Source organism: Podarcis liolepis (assembly GCF_965112155.1).
Source record: "Podarcis liolepis genome assembly, chromosome: Z".
In the NCBI taxonomy this organism is placed as follows: Eukaryota; Metazoa; Chordata; class Lepidosauria; order Squamata; family Lacertidae; genus Podarcis; species Podarcis liolepis.
In genome coordinates this window covers 18,532,554-18,549,479 of record NC_139570.1, presented here as the reverse complement: position 1 = coordinate 18,549,479, position 16,926 = coordinate 18,532,554, and the positions used below count along the sequence as shown (strand labels likewise).

The following is a 16,926-nucleotide window of genomic DNA, read 5'->3' as shown; positions in this document are numbered from 1 at the left end:
TGTAGTTTCTAGGAATTGGAATTGAGAAGTAGTGGCACAACATGCAGGGGGCAAGAGGGGCGATTGCCCCAGGTTAAAAATTCTGAGGAGCACAATAGGCGCCCGCATGATAGGCTCCCACATCAAGACCGAGTGGCTGAACTGCTCTCACCTTCCAGAGCTGCGGGGAGGCAAGCTGTGCCTAGGCTGACCCTTCAGGGCTGGGGTGGTGGCAATGCCTCCCTCTCTCTTGTGGCCAGCAAAGGGAGGCACTTACACACCCCACCCCTGGGCTGGCCAAGAGGCAAGGTGAAGCCAGCTTGGCCTTGTGCACTGCATAACCTGCCAGGCCTGTGGGCAGGAGGGCGGGCACTCCAGAGACACACTAGCGTCAGAGCACAAGCAACTCATTCAGATGGGCACTAGTTGCCTGCCCACCTGCCTTGGCTCCAAGACAGCCACTCTCCTCTCTTCCCCACCATGTGGCCTGGTGCCGCATGCCTTGGCCATGTTCTGCACTCTGTGACGGGGACCCCACAGCCCCCTATGACCCCCTACTTCTCCGAAGACACCATCATCTCCCAAAACACCACCAACCAGCTGTGAGCACTGGCCATCATTTCTCTCTCTCCACAAACACACCCTGAGAGTCAGGAGGAAGTTAGCATGATGGTTTGGCACCTCAAATGTATGAGATCATTTACTTCTTTTTCCAGGCATGGATTAAGACTCTTTTGCACTCTCTCTTCCTATTCCCCCTTCCTCTCTCTCGCACTGGCAACCCACGGTACGCCACTGCCATCATTGATGGTCTTACTTCCATAAATTTGCCCCGTTCTTTCTTAAAAGCCATCCAAATCAGTGACCATCACTGCCTCTTGTGGCAGCAAATTTCATATTTTTAATAAGTATTTTCTTTGGTCTGTCCTGAATCTTTCAACATTCAGTTTCAGTAGATGTTCCATGGGTTCTACTGTTGAAAGGAAAACTTTTCTCTCTTCACTTTCTCAGCACCATGCATAATTCCATACACATCAATCATGCCAAATTAGTCATATCCTTTAAGTTCAGTGGGTCTGGTCCGAAAAGAACTAACAATGGATACAGCCCAATGAATTCTACACTCAGTACCAATTTCTGGACTGCCACTGTGAAATCAGAGAATGCACAGAATCTGGCTCACATCCAGGCAGCTTTCACAAGTGATGCAAGACAGACTTTTACTCATGGAGCCTTAGAAGAGATCTGTGGCACAACTGCATGGGCATATTTTTAGTATTTTCAATAATTCTACTTGATTCATCGTGACCTTTTTTAAAAATACTACCAAATCCGAAGCCTCAGAAATAGAGCTGGTTATCAATATGAATTAACACATCACGTTGCCATACCGATCCCTTCGGAGGACAGGAGCTGACAGACACCTCCGCTGAGTCATATAGAATTCATTCTTAGGCTGAGATGTTCAAAGGAAGCAAAGGAAAATTCAAGTTGCATTGTTAAGCTGATGTTTACCCAGGCAGTTTTGCCTGCTCCCTCCTCAAAGGACAAAGAGGCAGAAAACCCATGTTAATGCAAACGCTGCTAATTAGATTAAAAAAGGAGACTCTGCTGGCAAGAGTCACTAAGTTACAAAAATCCCCTCTGCAGGACAAAGCAGTGTGTGTGTGTGTGTGTGTGTGTGTGTGTGTGTGTGTGTGTTGCCCCCTCAAGACACAGTCTCCAAGAATAAGCCATGACTGTACTGTCAGTACCCCTGAGCTACACAGACCCTTGGAAAAGGATATTAATCTGCCAACTCTTTAGTTGGCTATTAAAGCTTGTTTTATCTAGGCAGGCATTCTTTTTTATTTAAAGCCAATAGCAATATTTTGTTGGGAATTTTTTGTTATGATCCTGCTATTGCTGCATATTTGCATTTTTTCTTTTTCTTTTTAGTGCAGCAGTTTTATTTTATTTCCGGGTTTATATTTTTATTCCACAAAAAGGTGGGATGAAAGTGTTAAAAACAAACAAGATTCCCAAATCCATATTAGGGCAATACTTTTAATAGCCTGATGAAAGCACTGCAAAACTTTGTGCAAACTTTTAAGTTCTCAAAAGCATCTTCATCAGTTTGCACATTATTTAGTATCATTTTGATTGGCCTAATGTGGATGTTGGAATTTTTCTTATGGACCAACCCATCTACTTCCTCATTTTGGTCACAAGCACATCATACATTTAAAGCACTTTTATGCCACTTTAACATTTATCAGAGTCTGAAGGGAAGAGAGACTGAGTCCTAAACCACTTTCAGAACTGTAGCTCTGTAAGAATAGGGGTCTCCTAACAACGCTCAACAACTCTTAACAAACTACACTTCCCAGAATTATTTGGGGGAAGTCAGGTGCTTTAAATATATGGTGTGGGTGTGCCCTTTTGTGTGTGAAACAAAACAGCTGCACGTTGGAGGCAGCTGTCCTGTAAAGCAGTAACCATCTTCGACCTTTTCATACCCAGGATGCACCTTTAACTCAAACACGCATTTGGGGACCCATTTCTTAACTTCTCACCATATATTTGCATGGTGGCAGGGCTGCTGCTGTGACTTGCCCTTGGATCAGGAAGTGACCTAGTCGTGGGTCCCGACCCACCATTGAAGACCAATGTAGTAAAGTACTACAAGGTCACCCTCACTTTCAATATCCTCAGTCCTGACAACTATACTTGCTCAAGAACTGCACATGTCATAAACCTATATATGACAACTTACGTTGGGATCCCAAAGAATCTTGGGAATTTCAGTTCGGGAGAAATAACTGAGAATCCTTGACCAAAAACCCTTCATAGAATTCCAGGTTGCTGAAGAGTAAGTAAAGGTATTATTGTGTTAATTAACATAAGTTATAATGCATGGGTGCCCCCCCACCCTGTAATAACGCATGTGTGACCATCAGATGCTCTAAGATTGTTTGACTGCAACTCCCAACATCTCTCGCCATTAGTCACACTAGCTGAGGCAGATGGGAGTTGGGTCCATCAACATCAGTAGGGGTTCCCCATTCTTGTTATAATATGCAAGGTTTTTTGGGTAGGGTTTTTTAAATATATATAAGTCACTTTGAGAGCTTGTTTAGCTGGAGAGAGACAAGTAAAAATACCAGTTTTAAGGCCTCATCAGCAGTATACATTTATAGCAGTTATCATACCACAGTCATGGCTTCCTTCAAAGAATCTTGGAGGTCTGTAGTTTGTTAAGGGTGCTGAGAGCTACTAAGAAGGGAACTCCCCTCAAAGAGCTACAATTCCCAGAACTTATAAAGATCTGTTGGAAAACAAAACCCCTAGATGGGTGTCACCAGTGGAGGCTAAAGCAGTGAAGAAACTCAATATGGAGGTCGGATGGCCGAAGTATTGGGAAATTTTGGAACAGGATGGAGATAAGTTGAAATTACAAAGTTATGAGAAATTGAAACATAAAGTACAAAATTGGTTTCAATATAATCAAATAATGGAATTTTTCAAACAGGACAGGAAAATTGGTTTCCAGGTGGAAAAATCAAAACTAGAGACTGAATTGTTAGAACCCAATACTAAGAATTTATCAAGAATGTATAATTTGTTGCTGAAATGGAATACACAGGACGAAACAGTCAAATCGGCTATGATCAAATGGGCACAGGATGTGGGTCATAACATTATGTCAGCTGACTGGGAATGGTTATGGAACACCGGTATTAAATTTACGGCATGTAATGCCTTAAAGGAAAACATTATGAAAATGGTTTATAGGTGGTACATGACCCCAGTCAAGCTGGCAAAAATTTATCACTTGCCCGATAATAAATGTTGGAAATGTAAGGAGACTGAAGGTACCTTCTATCACCTTTGGTGGACATGCCCAAAGATTAAGGCTTTCTGGGAAATGATCTATAATGAAATGAAAAAGGTACTCAAAAGTACTTTCCTCAAAAAACCAGAGGCCTTTCTCTTGGGCATTGTCGGCCAATTGGTGTCAAAGAAGGATAGAACTTTCTTTATGTATGCCACAACAGCAGCAAGAATACTCATCGCAAAGTATTGGAAGACACAAGATCTACCCACTCTGGAAGAATGGCAGATGAAAGTGATGGACTATATGATACTGGCCGAGATGACAGGCAGAATCCGTGACCAAGGAAAAGAGACAGTGGAAGAAGAATGGAGAAAATTCAAAAGTTATCTTAAGGACTATTATAAACTTAATGAATGTTAGAGTGTTGTGGTTTTCAGGAACAAAAGGATACAGTGAAATAAGGTCAGATTATAGAGATAACTAAGATGACAGAGCTTGGAAAGGTATACTTAGAAGTTGCTAAAAAAATACTTTGGACATTGGGATGCAGAAAGGGGGGGTATGGGGGAGTCCCGGAAAAGAAGCTTATGAAAAAATGTTATGAAATTATATGTGTTTGTTTGTTTTTATGTGTTTGTTTATGTTTAAAAAATCTGTAAAACCAATAAAAAAATTTTTTTTAAAAAAAATACAATTCCCAGAACTCTGTGGGAAGAGGGATTGACCATTCTGGAAATGATAACTGTGAGGGGAATTCAGCAGCATCTGAAGGGCATCAAGCTGCATGGCTATTTTTATAATATTCCATGACAGAAACAACTAAGTTTTATATGAATTCTTGCTCATGTTATATTTTTGACTCATCTAGGTGATAAATGGAATCCAATGTCTCTCATTTTTTCTTGTCTCATATTGCGGCTTCTAATCCAGACCATTCTCTCCTGCAGTTTTATCCTCCCAATTCATCACATAACTCTTCTGTCGAAACAAACCTCCTCCCAGCATTTTATACTACCAAAGTAAATTTGCAGAAGAAGCTCAACCCAGACTTGTATAACCAGTTTACAAAGCAAATCCCTCTAAAGCCAGTGAGAGTTTTGTTCTTTGCTTTATGCATATCTCTCTCTCTCTCTCTCTTTCACATCCCTGGTATTTGAGATGAAAATCCATAGCATAAAGTCCTTTTTATGATTGAAATGACATGCCTGTCGATGCAAAACCCAGCATGAATATTTCAGAGTGTTTTGCCAGTTTAAGGTGAACAAAAATTATTTGAAACTGGTAGTGACTGGAAACTTTAGTTTGAAATGGGTAATGAGTGGAAGTCAGGGGGTGGTTGTTAGATTTATTACCCACTGTTCAGCAGAAGGCAGCAGGATGGGTTACAGCAATATATTATAGAGCATTAAAAACATTTTAAAACAGTGTTAGAAACTGGGATAGGAATGCTAGGAGCCATGTGGCTCCTGGGACCTAGGTTGTGGGTGTCAAAACAAAATGTCTAGGTGTTTCCCCCCTTTTTTTCTTTTTTCCTTTTTTTAATAGATATTTATTAAGAATTTTCCATTTCAAAAAAAACCAAAAAGAAAAAAGAAAAAAAGAAAACATATACAGTTTAGAACCCTTCTTTTTGTATAACATATTTCTCTGACTTCCCCACACCTCCCCTTCTTATATTCCAATCCAAATTGTTAATTCAACAAGTTCTTATCCCCAATTTTTAACCTTTTTATATTTAGTTGAATTTAAAAGACCATTTTTTCAACATCAAAATTTATACATCAATGTTCATTCTTAAATCCTTTTTCTAAAGTCGACCCAAATTCCCTTCCACAAATTCCCCACTTTTCATACTTTTTTTCTTTTTTCTGCCCCACTACCAGACCAGGCAGCCCACCGGGGGGGGGGGGGGCAGGAATGCTGCTGGGGAATCAGGTGGTCCACAGGGTAGCATAGTAGGGGAAAACGGCTTTTGCTACCACTCTACCCCACCAAACGCTTGATTCATTGGGCAAAGGGGCATGCATGCATATATATATATATATATATATATATATATATATATATATCGTATTTTTCGCTCTATAACACGCACCAGACCATAACACGCACGTAGTTTTTAGAGGAGGAAAACAAGAAAAAAATATTCTAAACAAAACAGTGGATGTATGATTTTTGTGGTTCATGCTGTGGCCACAGACATGTGATCTGACGGTGAGTTTGGCGTAGCCCAATGCAAAAATCCTGAGGATCCATGTGGATCCATGCTAAAGTCGCCCTAAAGTCGCAGGGGCGCTGGGGGAGTGAACAGGAAGCAGGAGGAGAACAATCCCTCTCTCACACACAGACACACAGAGTATCAATCCTAAAGTCGCAGGAGAGGCAGGGGCACTGGGAGTGGGAAGCAAGAGAAGGAGAACGATCCACCCCCCTCTCTCTCACACACACAGAGTATCAATCCTAAAGTCGCAGAAGAGGCAGGGGCACTGGGAGTGGGAAGCAAGAGAAGGAGAACGATCCCCCCCCTCTCTCTCACACACGCACAGTATCAATCCTAAAGTCGCAGGAGAGCGCAGGGGCGCTGGGAGAGTGAACAGGAAGGAGGAGGAGGAGAACGATAGCTCAAGCACACACACACACACAGCCCCTACAGTGGTTGATCCAAAATTGGACAGCAAAAAACTGCAGGCAGGGACATAGAGCACGGGGTTGTTTTAAAGCAACCAACCCCGATCCAACCCTGATCTGCTTCTCTCCCTCCTCCCGGCTAGGCTGGCTGAAAAGCTTTGCTGCTACTTAGCAGCTCACTGGAGAAGAGAGAGGGACATAGAGCACGGGGTTGTTTTAAAGCAACCAACCCTGATCCAACCCCGATCTGCTTCTCTCCCTCCTCCCCGGCTCGGCTCGCTGACAGGAGCCGCTTACACCCGCTTTGCAGTTTCAAAGAGAGCCACGGACTGCTCACAACTGCAGCGGATTCCCCTGCCATACGTAGGCATTCGCTCCATAACACGCACAGACATTTCCCTTTACTTTCCAGGAGGAAAATACTGTGTGTTATAGAGCGAAAAATACGGTATATATATATATATATATTTCTGCTGGGTGAATCAGGGGGTCTGCATATTAGCGCAGCCACAAGAGATGCGTCTTTTGCTAACACTCTACCCCGCCAAACATCTGATTTGCGGCAGCAAAAATACCTGTTTAAAAAACTTTTGTTGTTGCCACTGCCAGATGAATCAAGGGGTCTGCAGCGTAGCATGGCCACAAGGAAAGGCGTCTTTTGCTAGCCCGCCAAACACCTGATTCAGCTGGCAGCAGCAGCAAAAAATAAATAAACATGTGCCTTTTGCTGCTGCACTGTTGGGAAATCAGGTGTCTGGTGGGGGTTGTGCTGCAGAAAAAGACACACGTCTTCTGCTGCCGCTGTGCCTGGCAGACCAGCTGACTGCAGCCAGGCAGGTGGAGATGCCAGGTGCCAAGAGTGGCTCCTGGATATCTCCATCCAGTCGCAAAAGGCGAATGGTGCCTGGCTGGTTTAAAACAAATTGCAATTCCCACTGGAGTGGGTCCTAAAATACGTCTCTGTCACACGTCAAAGGACAGAGCAGAGACGTGTCTCTTCAGCACATGAATAGGTTCCTTGTCTAAACAGTGTAACGTGTTATCTGAAAGTATAAATTTCAAGGCATCTTTTCCTACTACAGTGGTGCCTCGCAAGACGAAATTAATCCGTTCCGCGAGTCTCTTTGTCTTGCGGTTTTTTCGTCTTGCGAAGCACGACTATTAGCGGCTTAGCGGCTATTAACGGCTTAGAGGCTTAGCGGCTTTAAGAAAAAGGAAACAAACTCGCAAGACGTTTCGTCTTGCGAAGCAAGCCCATAGGGAAATTTGTCTTGTGGAACAACTCAAAAAACGGAAAACTCTTTCGTCTTGCGCGTTTTTCGTCTTGCGAGGCATTCGTCTTGCGAGGTACCACTGTACCATCCTGATCCTGGTATAATAAATCAGAAAACAACCCAAAATGCTGTATTTGTCGCCCTATAGGACGCACTTTTTCCCCTCCAAAAATGAAGGGGAAATGTGTGTGCATCCTATGGGGCGAATGCAAGCTTTCGCCGAAGCCTGGAGAGCGAGCGGGGTCGGTGCGCACTGACCCCTCTTGCTCTCCAAGCTTCAGGAAGCTATCCCCCCAGCCTGGCAAGCTCCGGGAGCGATGGCGAGGTTGTGCCATCGCTCTCGGACCCGTTCTGGGGGCTGGGGAAGCTCAGGCTTCCCCCGCCCCCAGCCCCGCAAGCTCCGGGAGCGATGGCGAAGCTGCACACAACTTTGCCATCGCTCTGGGACCCGTTCTGGGGGCTGGGGGGGGGGAAATAATTTCCCCCCCTTTATTTCCCCCCCAAAAAACTAGGTGCGCCTTATGGACCGGTATGTCCTATGGGGCGAAAAATATGGTACTTTTGAACCTGACCTCAAGGCTTCAGTAGGAAAACTTTATTTGGAGTGGGGTGGGGGGTGTAAAGAGAATAGCCAAGCAACTGTACTCCTATGTCCCAGAAGATAACTTGCAGCAAAATCCCAACCATGTCTGCTCAGAACTAAATCCCACTGAATTCAATGAGGCTTACTCCCAGTTTAAAAACAGTTTAAAACAACTTACAATCACAGAAATAAAGTGTTTCCTAAGAATACAGTATGTCAGAAGCCAGGGTAAAGAGGTGTGCCTGCAGCATTCACCGAAACCTGTATAATGAAGACACACCTCTGTGCTGAGGGAGTTCCACAACCTAGAGGCTGCCACAGAGAATGCCCTCTCCTGGTCTGCCACCACCCCAAGCCTCTGAGGTTAGAGGAACTATCAAGAAGTTCCCCTCTGCCAATCTCAGCATCCAAGAGGGAAAGAAGTGGTCTTTCAGGTATTTGGGGCCTGACCCGTTCTAGGGCTTTAAAACACTAATGTGAGTGCCTTGAATTAGGCCTGGAAACAAGCTGGCAATCAGTTCACTTATTTTAAAACTGGAGTTATGCAAGACTAAAAGTGAACCCCAGCCAGTAATCCGGCTGCTGCATTTTGTATTGCAATCTTAAGAGATGAAGCCATGTGCTCGTCCACAGGTCCTAGCAGTTTTCCAGAAGTGTGGATGTGCCCTATGTTTGTTTAGATCAGAGGGGAGGAAGCTGTTCCCTTCCTGAAGCTCTTGGACTCCAACTTTCACCAGCCCCAAGCCAGCATGACTGCTTTAATGTCCGCCTTTCCCGACTTCATTTGGGCAGAAGGATAAACAAAATATAGTCATGTTGAGCCAAAAGAAAAAGACTCCAGAATCCAAAATTGGGCAATACATTTATTAGGAGGACCAACCAAAATATCACAAATTTGTGGCAAGCTTCCGTGTTCTCCAGGACTCTTCATTAGGTGAGATGTTGCACAAAGCATGGGGGGCGGGGCGGACAGAAAGAAGGAAACATACCAATAAATTAAAAACTACAAAAAAATGTTTATGAGGCAACAAACCCCTATTCCCCTCAGAGAGTTACAATTCCCATAGTTCCCTGCAAAGAAGCATCAGTTGTTAAAGCACTCTGGGAACTGTAGCTCTGTAAGAGGGGACAGGTGTCTCCTGCAAATCTCAAAATAAACTATAGTTCCCAAGATTTTGTAGGGGGAGCCATGGCTGTTCAAAGTGGCACAACATTGTTTTAAACGTATAGTGCAGATGCTGCCTCAGTTCTAAGATGGGAGACTGCTGGCTGAATGGAACACACTGTCTGATGAAAAGTTCTGAGAAACCCAGAAGCATGCCACAAGTTTGTGACATTTTGATTAAGCCTCCTAATAATACGCACTGCCCAACTGTAGATTCTCCGGAGCTTGAAAATCCAGTAACTCAATAATTTTCCTGCCTAGGCAAATGTTGTTGTCTATTACTAACAATATTTTCCTGTGCAATGAAGTTATTTTTCTAAGACAAATAAGAAACTTGTTTTCCCACCAGTATTTTAGCATCATAAAACCCAGGAAGAATTCTTATCTCTGGAGCGAGATACCAATTTGTTTCACTTAATGATAAAAAGCTGTCTCAACTGTAGGACTGCCCTCTCATTTACAAGAAGGTCTGGCAGCCCTAACCAAGAATCCCCCTCCAAGCATGGGCAGCATTCCTTTCCCTCCAAGGGAAAGATTATTATTATTATTATTATTATTATTATTATTATTATTAATTACTTGTACCCCACCCATCTGACTGGGTTTCCCTAGCCATTCTGGATGGCTTCCAACAGATATAAAGACATAAAGGCAAAGCATCCCTGAGCAGGTGCAAAGTGCATTTGCACATTCCCACTGAACACTGCACAAATCGGTGTCCCATGGTAAGGTTTCCACTGGGTAATCCTTGACATACCCATGAGTATCCGGAAAGCTTCCCAGTCACAAAAACCTGTTTTGAATCTGGCAAGATAACACAGCAGTTTGGGACAAGTCACAACTGCATGCTGAAGAGTGGAAGGTGGAAGTGTGGATACCATATTACCTAATGGATTGGCACATCTCGAAAGCGCTTATTATAAACCCAAAATTGCTTGTTGCCATTCACATATTTCAGACAGGGGAAACTAAAAGGAGGAAAGGTAACAGGAAGAGAAAGGAAAAGAAGAAATGAAAGTACACAAATACAGTACAGTGGTACCTGGGGTTACAGACGCTTCAGGTTACAGACTCCACTAACCCAGAAATAGTACCTCGGGTTAAGAATTTTGCTTCAGGCTGAGAACAGAAATCGTGCTCCGGCAGCACAGCAGCAGCGGGAGGCCCCATTAGCTAAAGTGGTACCTCAGGTTAAGAACAGTTTCAGGTTAAGAACGGACCTCCTGAACGAATTAAGTTCTTAACCCAAGGTACCACTGTACTCCTCAAAAAAGTTAAGTACTTGCAAAGTTTGTTGCCCTCAGAGAGCTATCTGGGTGAGTGTTAAACCAATCCAGCAGGATTTTAATTACTTTTAATGATAACTATCACAGACAGAGATCTGGACTTGCATCTGAGCCCTAGCCCAGCAACTGGTTCCCTCCCATCATCTTGGGCAGTACTAAATGTACTCATTGATTAAATGCACTCAGCATTTCATGAAAAATCTGCCCCTGGAAAAGCTGAACTCTGCGACCTGCCTAAATTATGCAAATCTAATGGGGCCGCAACCAAACTGAAGAAATCTTAGCTGATTAAACTCTGTGAGTGCCAGGAATCGATTCATTGATTACGCTTGCATGCAAGTCCAAACAGTAGCTTTGGATCAGAGCCCATCCTTTTGGATCATGCACCTGTGCGTCGCAGCAGGCATCATCTTAGAAGAAGCACACTCTCCTGTATGAGAAAAAAGGAGGGATGCCTCTGTAAAGATTGTACTTGGCACCTGCTGTTCTTTGGAAGTACCTGTACTAAATAGTTATTATGAGTGCATATAGATTGTCACCACATTGTAAGCTGAGCAAAGGCTTTTAAGCCAATTTACTGACTGATCAGTCAAAACGCTGCAGCCCTGAAATTTAATTGTGTTCACATATTTTGCACAAATTATTTAGCTCTGGTTAGCAAGGAGAGAGAGAGATGGAGAGAGAGAGAGCACAATGCAGGGCACTGTGATTACAGTAGTTTCAGCTAGGCATAGTGAGAATTCAACATCATCTGCTCATACGATTGCAAGTCTCAATGAGTTTCTTAACAACCAGAAACTTGTCTCACTTTAGTTTTAACATTTCTATATTTTTTAAAAAATAAATGCTTGCACAATGCAATTGTGCGCCAAACCAGTCCTTGCCTTAACCAAATTACTGTCTCTCCGGTTCAGTTCTCTATCTCTGTGGAGAACTTGCAAAGGAGACCTTCCCAGTGAATCATCCCATGTGAGTCAAATTCATCTCCCATTGTAACCTCCACCATGTGAGGCAGCTGCCTCATCTTACGTCACACGGTCTACTTCCTGCCTGCACAAAGATTGTTTGATTCTTCCTGCCTGTTAAGCTATTCTGGGAGCCTCTGGGCTCTGACTTGCTACCATCCAAAGTGAAGTTGATGAGAACATGGAACAAGGCCTTCTCCATGGTACTGCATAAGATCCCAAACTCCTCCTTCAGAAAGCTTTGTTTAGTTCATTCCCTTCCAGCCTTCAGAAAGACGATTCACATGGTTTTGTTTAAAAGTGCATTTGAGGCTGCCTCATCCCCAATTATTGTTTATAATGCTGTTTTAATACTCCTGTTTTAAACTGAGGTGTGTCTTAAACTCTGGGAATTGTAGATCCCTCCATGAGCAGGTGCAAACCAAAAAACATTACTGAACCAATGGAATCTACAAGAATCCTGTAATGCAGTCAGCAGTGAACCAGCTGCTTCCTGAAAACATGAAACTGTTTGGAAAAGCTCCGCCTCTTCACAATTTGAAAGCATCAGACATAAACTTTCCTCGACACGGATGGCTTAAAATGCTTATTATGCTGTGCAGCTTAAATCTGACTTGCAAACATTCCCAAGGAGCTGAAATAATACTAGGTCGTCTCATGGTGCAACTCCAGCATATTAATGTAAAGTTGGTCTGAACCAAATGCTTCTTCCAGGACAGTTTGGCTCCAAAGACTCCTACAGAGTAGACTCTCTGTCTCCATAATGTGTTCTTTCCAATTTTTTTTTTACAAAATTCAGGTCATAAGACAGCCTGGGTTCCTCAAGAGACCTGGCCATCAAACCACCTTCTCTGATATGGCCGGGGAGCGCTTCCAGATTTTTCCGAACCTAGCATTATTTTGCAGATCCAGCCCCCGGTGCAATGCATAAGAGAGAAAGAGAGATGTCTCATTTCGTATGGGTCAAGAACCAGACATTATTCTGATTCCTGTCAGATTCAGCAGAGCCTCCATAACTGTGTAAAAAGTCAAGCATAAAAAGATTCCAATAGAGGCCCAGGAAGCACACAGAGATGCCTGATTCCTCTGTCTCAAGAAGCTCAGGGTAGTTCATCAATATGCACTGACAATCTTGGCTTGAGTGAAGGGAGAACAGAATCCTTTCTCACCCACACTCACCCCATAACAGGAGGATATATACTCTCCAGGAAGAAATAAGGTTCTCGCAACAAGCACCAGAAGTTTCTCAGTTAATTCTGCCTCTCTGTACTGGATAATCAGATAACTCTAATATTCTTTATGAGAAGAGAACATTTATTCGCACTTCTTTATTACTTGGAATTTGTTACTTTAACCCACATGCAACTACTGCACTTATTCTATGTGCCTACTTTATAGTTTTGTTTTCCATCCTTTACTTTTATCTGCTTTTTTAAAATAACTGTTCTCTCTGTTTTATATACATGATGGAATGAAATAAAAAATATTTACCCCCCCACCCCCAAAACTAAAAAATTACTCTGCCTTTCTAGGAATGTTCACCTTGAAGATATAAGGCAGGGAAGGGATCCATGATCCTGCAGGTGCCGTAGGACTACAAATCCCAACATCCCTGGTTATCCAGCCTGCTCACTGGGGCTAACGGGAGTCTCAGCCCAACAACTTCTGGTGGTAACATCAAAGTCCTGGCCAGCGAGGAACTTGTGGGCAATTCAAACCAGGATACAGATACAATGGACCAAGGAAAGCTTGCAATCAAAGCCAAGATGGCAACTGCCATCTCCAGTTCTTTTCCCTCAGTATTTGATAATGAGAGATATGAGCACAAGACGAGTCCCACTGGATCAGTCCAATGGCTCTTCTAGTCCATCATCCCTCTTCTCACAGTGGCCCACCAGATGCCCATGGGAACCCCTTCTTTCTGAATTTTCTTTTAATGTCATGATTTAAAGACACCAACAGAATGCCCAGTATATCTGAAGGAGTGTCTCCTCCCCCATCGTTCAGCCCAGACACTGAGGTCCAGTGCTAAGGGCCTTTCTGGTGGTTCCCTCACTGCGAGAAGTGAGGTTACAGGGAACCAGGCAGAGGGCCTTCTTGGCAGTACCACCCTCCCATCAGATGTCAAGGAGATAAAAAACTACACAACTTTTAGAAGACATCTGAAGGCAGCCCTGTTTAGGGAAGTTTTTAATGTTTGATGTTTTGTCATGATTTTAATTTTCTGTTGGGAGCTGCCCAGAGTGGCTGGGGAAACCCAGCCAGATGGGCAGGGTAATAATAATAATAATAATAATGATAATATATTTTTGGCTGTGGCCACCACAACACCCTATCAAAACTTATTCCATAGCTTATGTATTCCATAGTGGGACACTTCCTCTCACTTCATCCTGGACCAGGATAAACAGCACTGAAAATACTAAAATTCCAGTGTTTTGACAGGGCGGAGAATTCCTCAAACAAAAAAACCAACAACAAAGGAACCCTGGGCATTTGCTTACATCCCTTTACAGCTCTATCTCTCCCCTGGCTCATTATCACACTGGGTGCACCTTGACCCACCATTCCCCATGCAGACCATCATATATACCAAGTGTGAGGAAGCTGTGACTCTTCAGGTGTTACTGGACTGCAACTCCCATCAACCCTAGCAAGCATGGCCAATGGCCAGGAATGATGGGAGTTATAGTGCAGCAACACCTGTAGGGCCAAAGATACCTCACACTCACACCTGCTGTATACCCATAGTGAACTCATATCCCTAAGTGCTGGTCCTTATCTATCCACACACAAAAGGGGGTAGCTACAGGCTGTGGAGAACACTAAGGTTTCCAGATGCACAAAAACACACACACACTTTAAAAAACCCCAGTCCAATCCAAGTCTCACCACCCACAAAATGGGTGACTAACTGCTGGATGGCAGAAGAAACACCAGAAAACTGGGGGGAGAGGGGAGTGAAATGCAAAATCCTAGAGAAAGGCATAGCTGGTCCGGTGGAACTCTGAACAGCTGTGCTCCACCACTGCAGGCCCCACTTCTACCCTTTCTAAAGTCCAAATATTTTTGCTGCTTCCCACTCCTGTAGGCTCTACTACATGCTGACTTTTAAGTGGAGGCTTACTCTTGTGTTTTGCGGTTTGATCTCACAAAGAAAAAGGGGCTTAAGGCTGGGTGTGAAGATCAGCATGAGGGGGATGACTAAGCTCAGAACCCTTAGTCTTATGGTTTTGTATAACTCATAAAGGGGAATACCACCTCAAACCTTCAATAAGGCCTTTCACACAGCTAACATGCAGTGCTAACCAAGATTCCCACACCCACAAATAGTACAGATTCATCTGAGTTAAACAAGCCCCTGACAAACCATGCATCCATCCCGCTTGCTTGCTTGCCTGCCTGCCTGCCTGCCTGCCTCCATCCAGGCCCCGCAGCTTCAGGCAACGTCTGCCACTGCAACCTAATTATGGAAGCCAACACCTATTGAAACAGTCTGCTTCCTTTCACACAGGAAAACCTTGACTCCAGTTACCCGGTTAGTACCAAAGCCAATTCACACGACCAGATTAGTGTGGTAAGAAAAATGGGGGGTTGTGTTGTATTCATTGCTCCACCACAAAACCAATTTGAGTGCTTCTTCTGTTGTAGCGGGAGTGTGGCTCATAGCTTTGTTGCAGAATTATGGGAATCCCCATTTCAGAAGCATCCAGTAGCAGATGATGGAAACGATCTTTGCTCAAGACCCTGGACAGCCAGCCACTGCCAGTCAATGGATACAACTGGGCTAGTTGAGTAAACAGCCTGAGTCAGTTTACAACAGCCTCCTAGTGTTTTGATGCAAAAGATACTGAAAAGTGAGTTCAGAGATGACACAGTGGTTGAGGGATGCAACTGCGGTGAAACAGCAGCTCAGAGCACGTTCTCCATATGTCACTTTGGGGCGTGTGGTTTTTGCAATGAATCCTTACTTATGAACGTGCAGGACGGAGCAAAACAGACACAAACCACACAACACACACAGCTGCTGCCACCTCAATCAGTGCCCAAAACCCACCCCGCCCCTTCTTACCTTGAGCTTCTCAAACCGGTCACTCAGGGATGCCACCTGGTGATCCCGGTGCCGCCCCACCAGTTTGCATAAGGCACAGATGAGCTGGTCATCAGCCACACAGTACATGTTCACCTTCTCGTTCTCATGCTCAAGGCAAGTCAGCCCACGGAAGTGGGCGTCCGGCACAGGCTCCACCAAGCGGTGGCTGGTGAACGGCTTCTTGTTGGGGTGCGTGGCCCGCAGGCAGCGGTCGCAGTAGGACACCTCACAGGTGATGCAGGTCTTGACAGCGTCGCGCGGAGGGTCCTGCTCACAGAACTGGCAGGCTATCCTGTCGCCCGCCGACATGGTTGGGCTGTGGCGGTATGGCCGCTCGCGACAGTTCTCGCTGGGGGAATTTGGCCCGCTCAGGGAGGCCTTCTGGAAGCGGTCGATGATGTTCTGCAAGGTCACATTGCGCTTGAGGCCCTCCAGGCCCCGATGGTTGAGGGAGATGACATAGCGGCAGGTGGGGCACTGGAAGGCGGTGATGGGCTCAAGAGGCTCTCCGGCGGAGCAGTTGGAGACCAGGATGCGGTGGGCACAGCTGGAACAGAGGCTATGAGCGCACGGCAGAAGGAGGGGGTCTTCAAACAATTCCAAACAAATTGGGCAAGTCAGTTCCGACTCCAGTGTTTCCATCTTTAGTTAAAGCAATCTGGCTTCAGCACTAAAAACGAAGGAGGCAGGTTAGCCACCTGGGAAAGAAAGAAGGGCAAGAGGGGACAGTGAATTATTTATAGGCTTTCATTTATCGCCCTCCCTCCAAGGAGCTCAGAACGGCATTTTTAGCCTCACAATGACCCCAGAGAGAGAGAGAGAGAGCACTCACATCTGTACTATACATTTAAAGCAGGATCATATATTTTAAGCAGTCATGGTTTCCTCCCCCACAAAGGATCCTGGAAACTGTAGCTTGTTAAGGGTGCTGAGAATATTAGGGAAGCCCTATTCCCCCACAGAGATACATTTCTCATGATGGTTTAACAGTTAATACCTTTGTGAGGTGAAGAGGGGTCTCTTCACAGGTTAGAGCAACATAAAAAAAAGAATTAAAACAACTTAAAATCACAATTAGAATATGCCCTCTAAAAGATCTATTTCAAGTGTCGAAGTACAGGGTAACGAAGTGCATG

General features: G+C 44.4%; 1 protein-coding gene across 2 annotated transcripts in view; it reads right to left on the bottom strand.

Moving 5' to 3' along the window:
* MID2 (midline 2) overlaps window positions 1-16,926 on the bottom strand; it is a 211,496-nt gene that overhangs the window by 143,977 nt on the left and 50,593 nt on the right. For both annotated transcript variants that reach the window (XM_083484726.1, XM_083484727.1), the window contains exon 2: window positions 15,770-16,488. In XM_083484726.1, coding sequence (XP_083340852.1) covers window positions 15,770-16,432 — 663 coding nt within the window. In that variant the 5' untranslated portion in view covers window positions 16,433-16,488. The remainder of the gene's footprint in view (window positions 1-15,769; window positions 16,489-16,926) is intronic.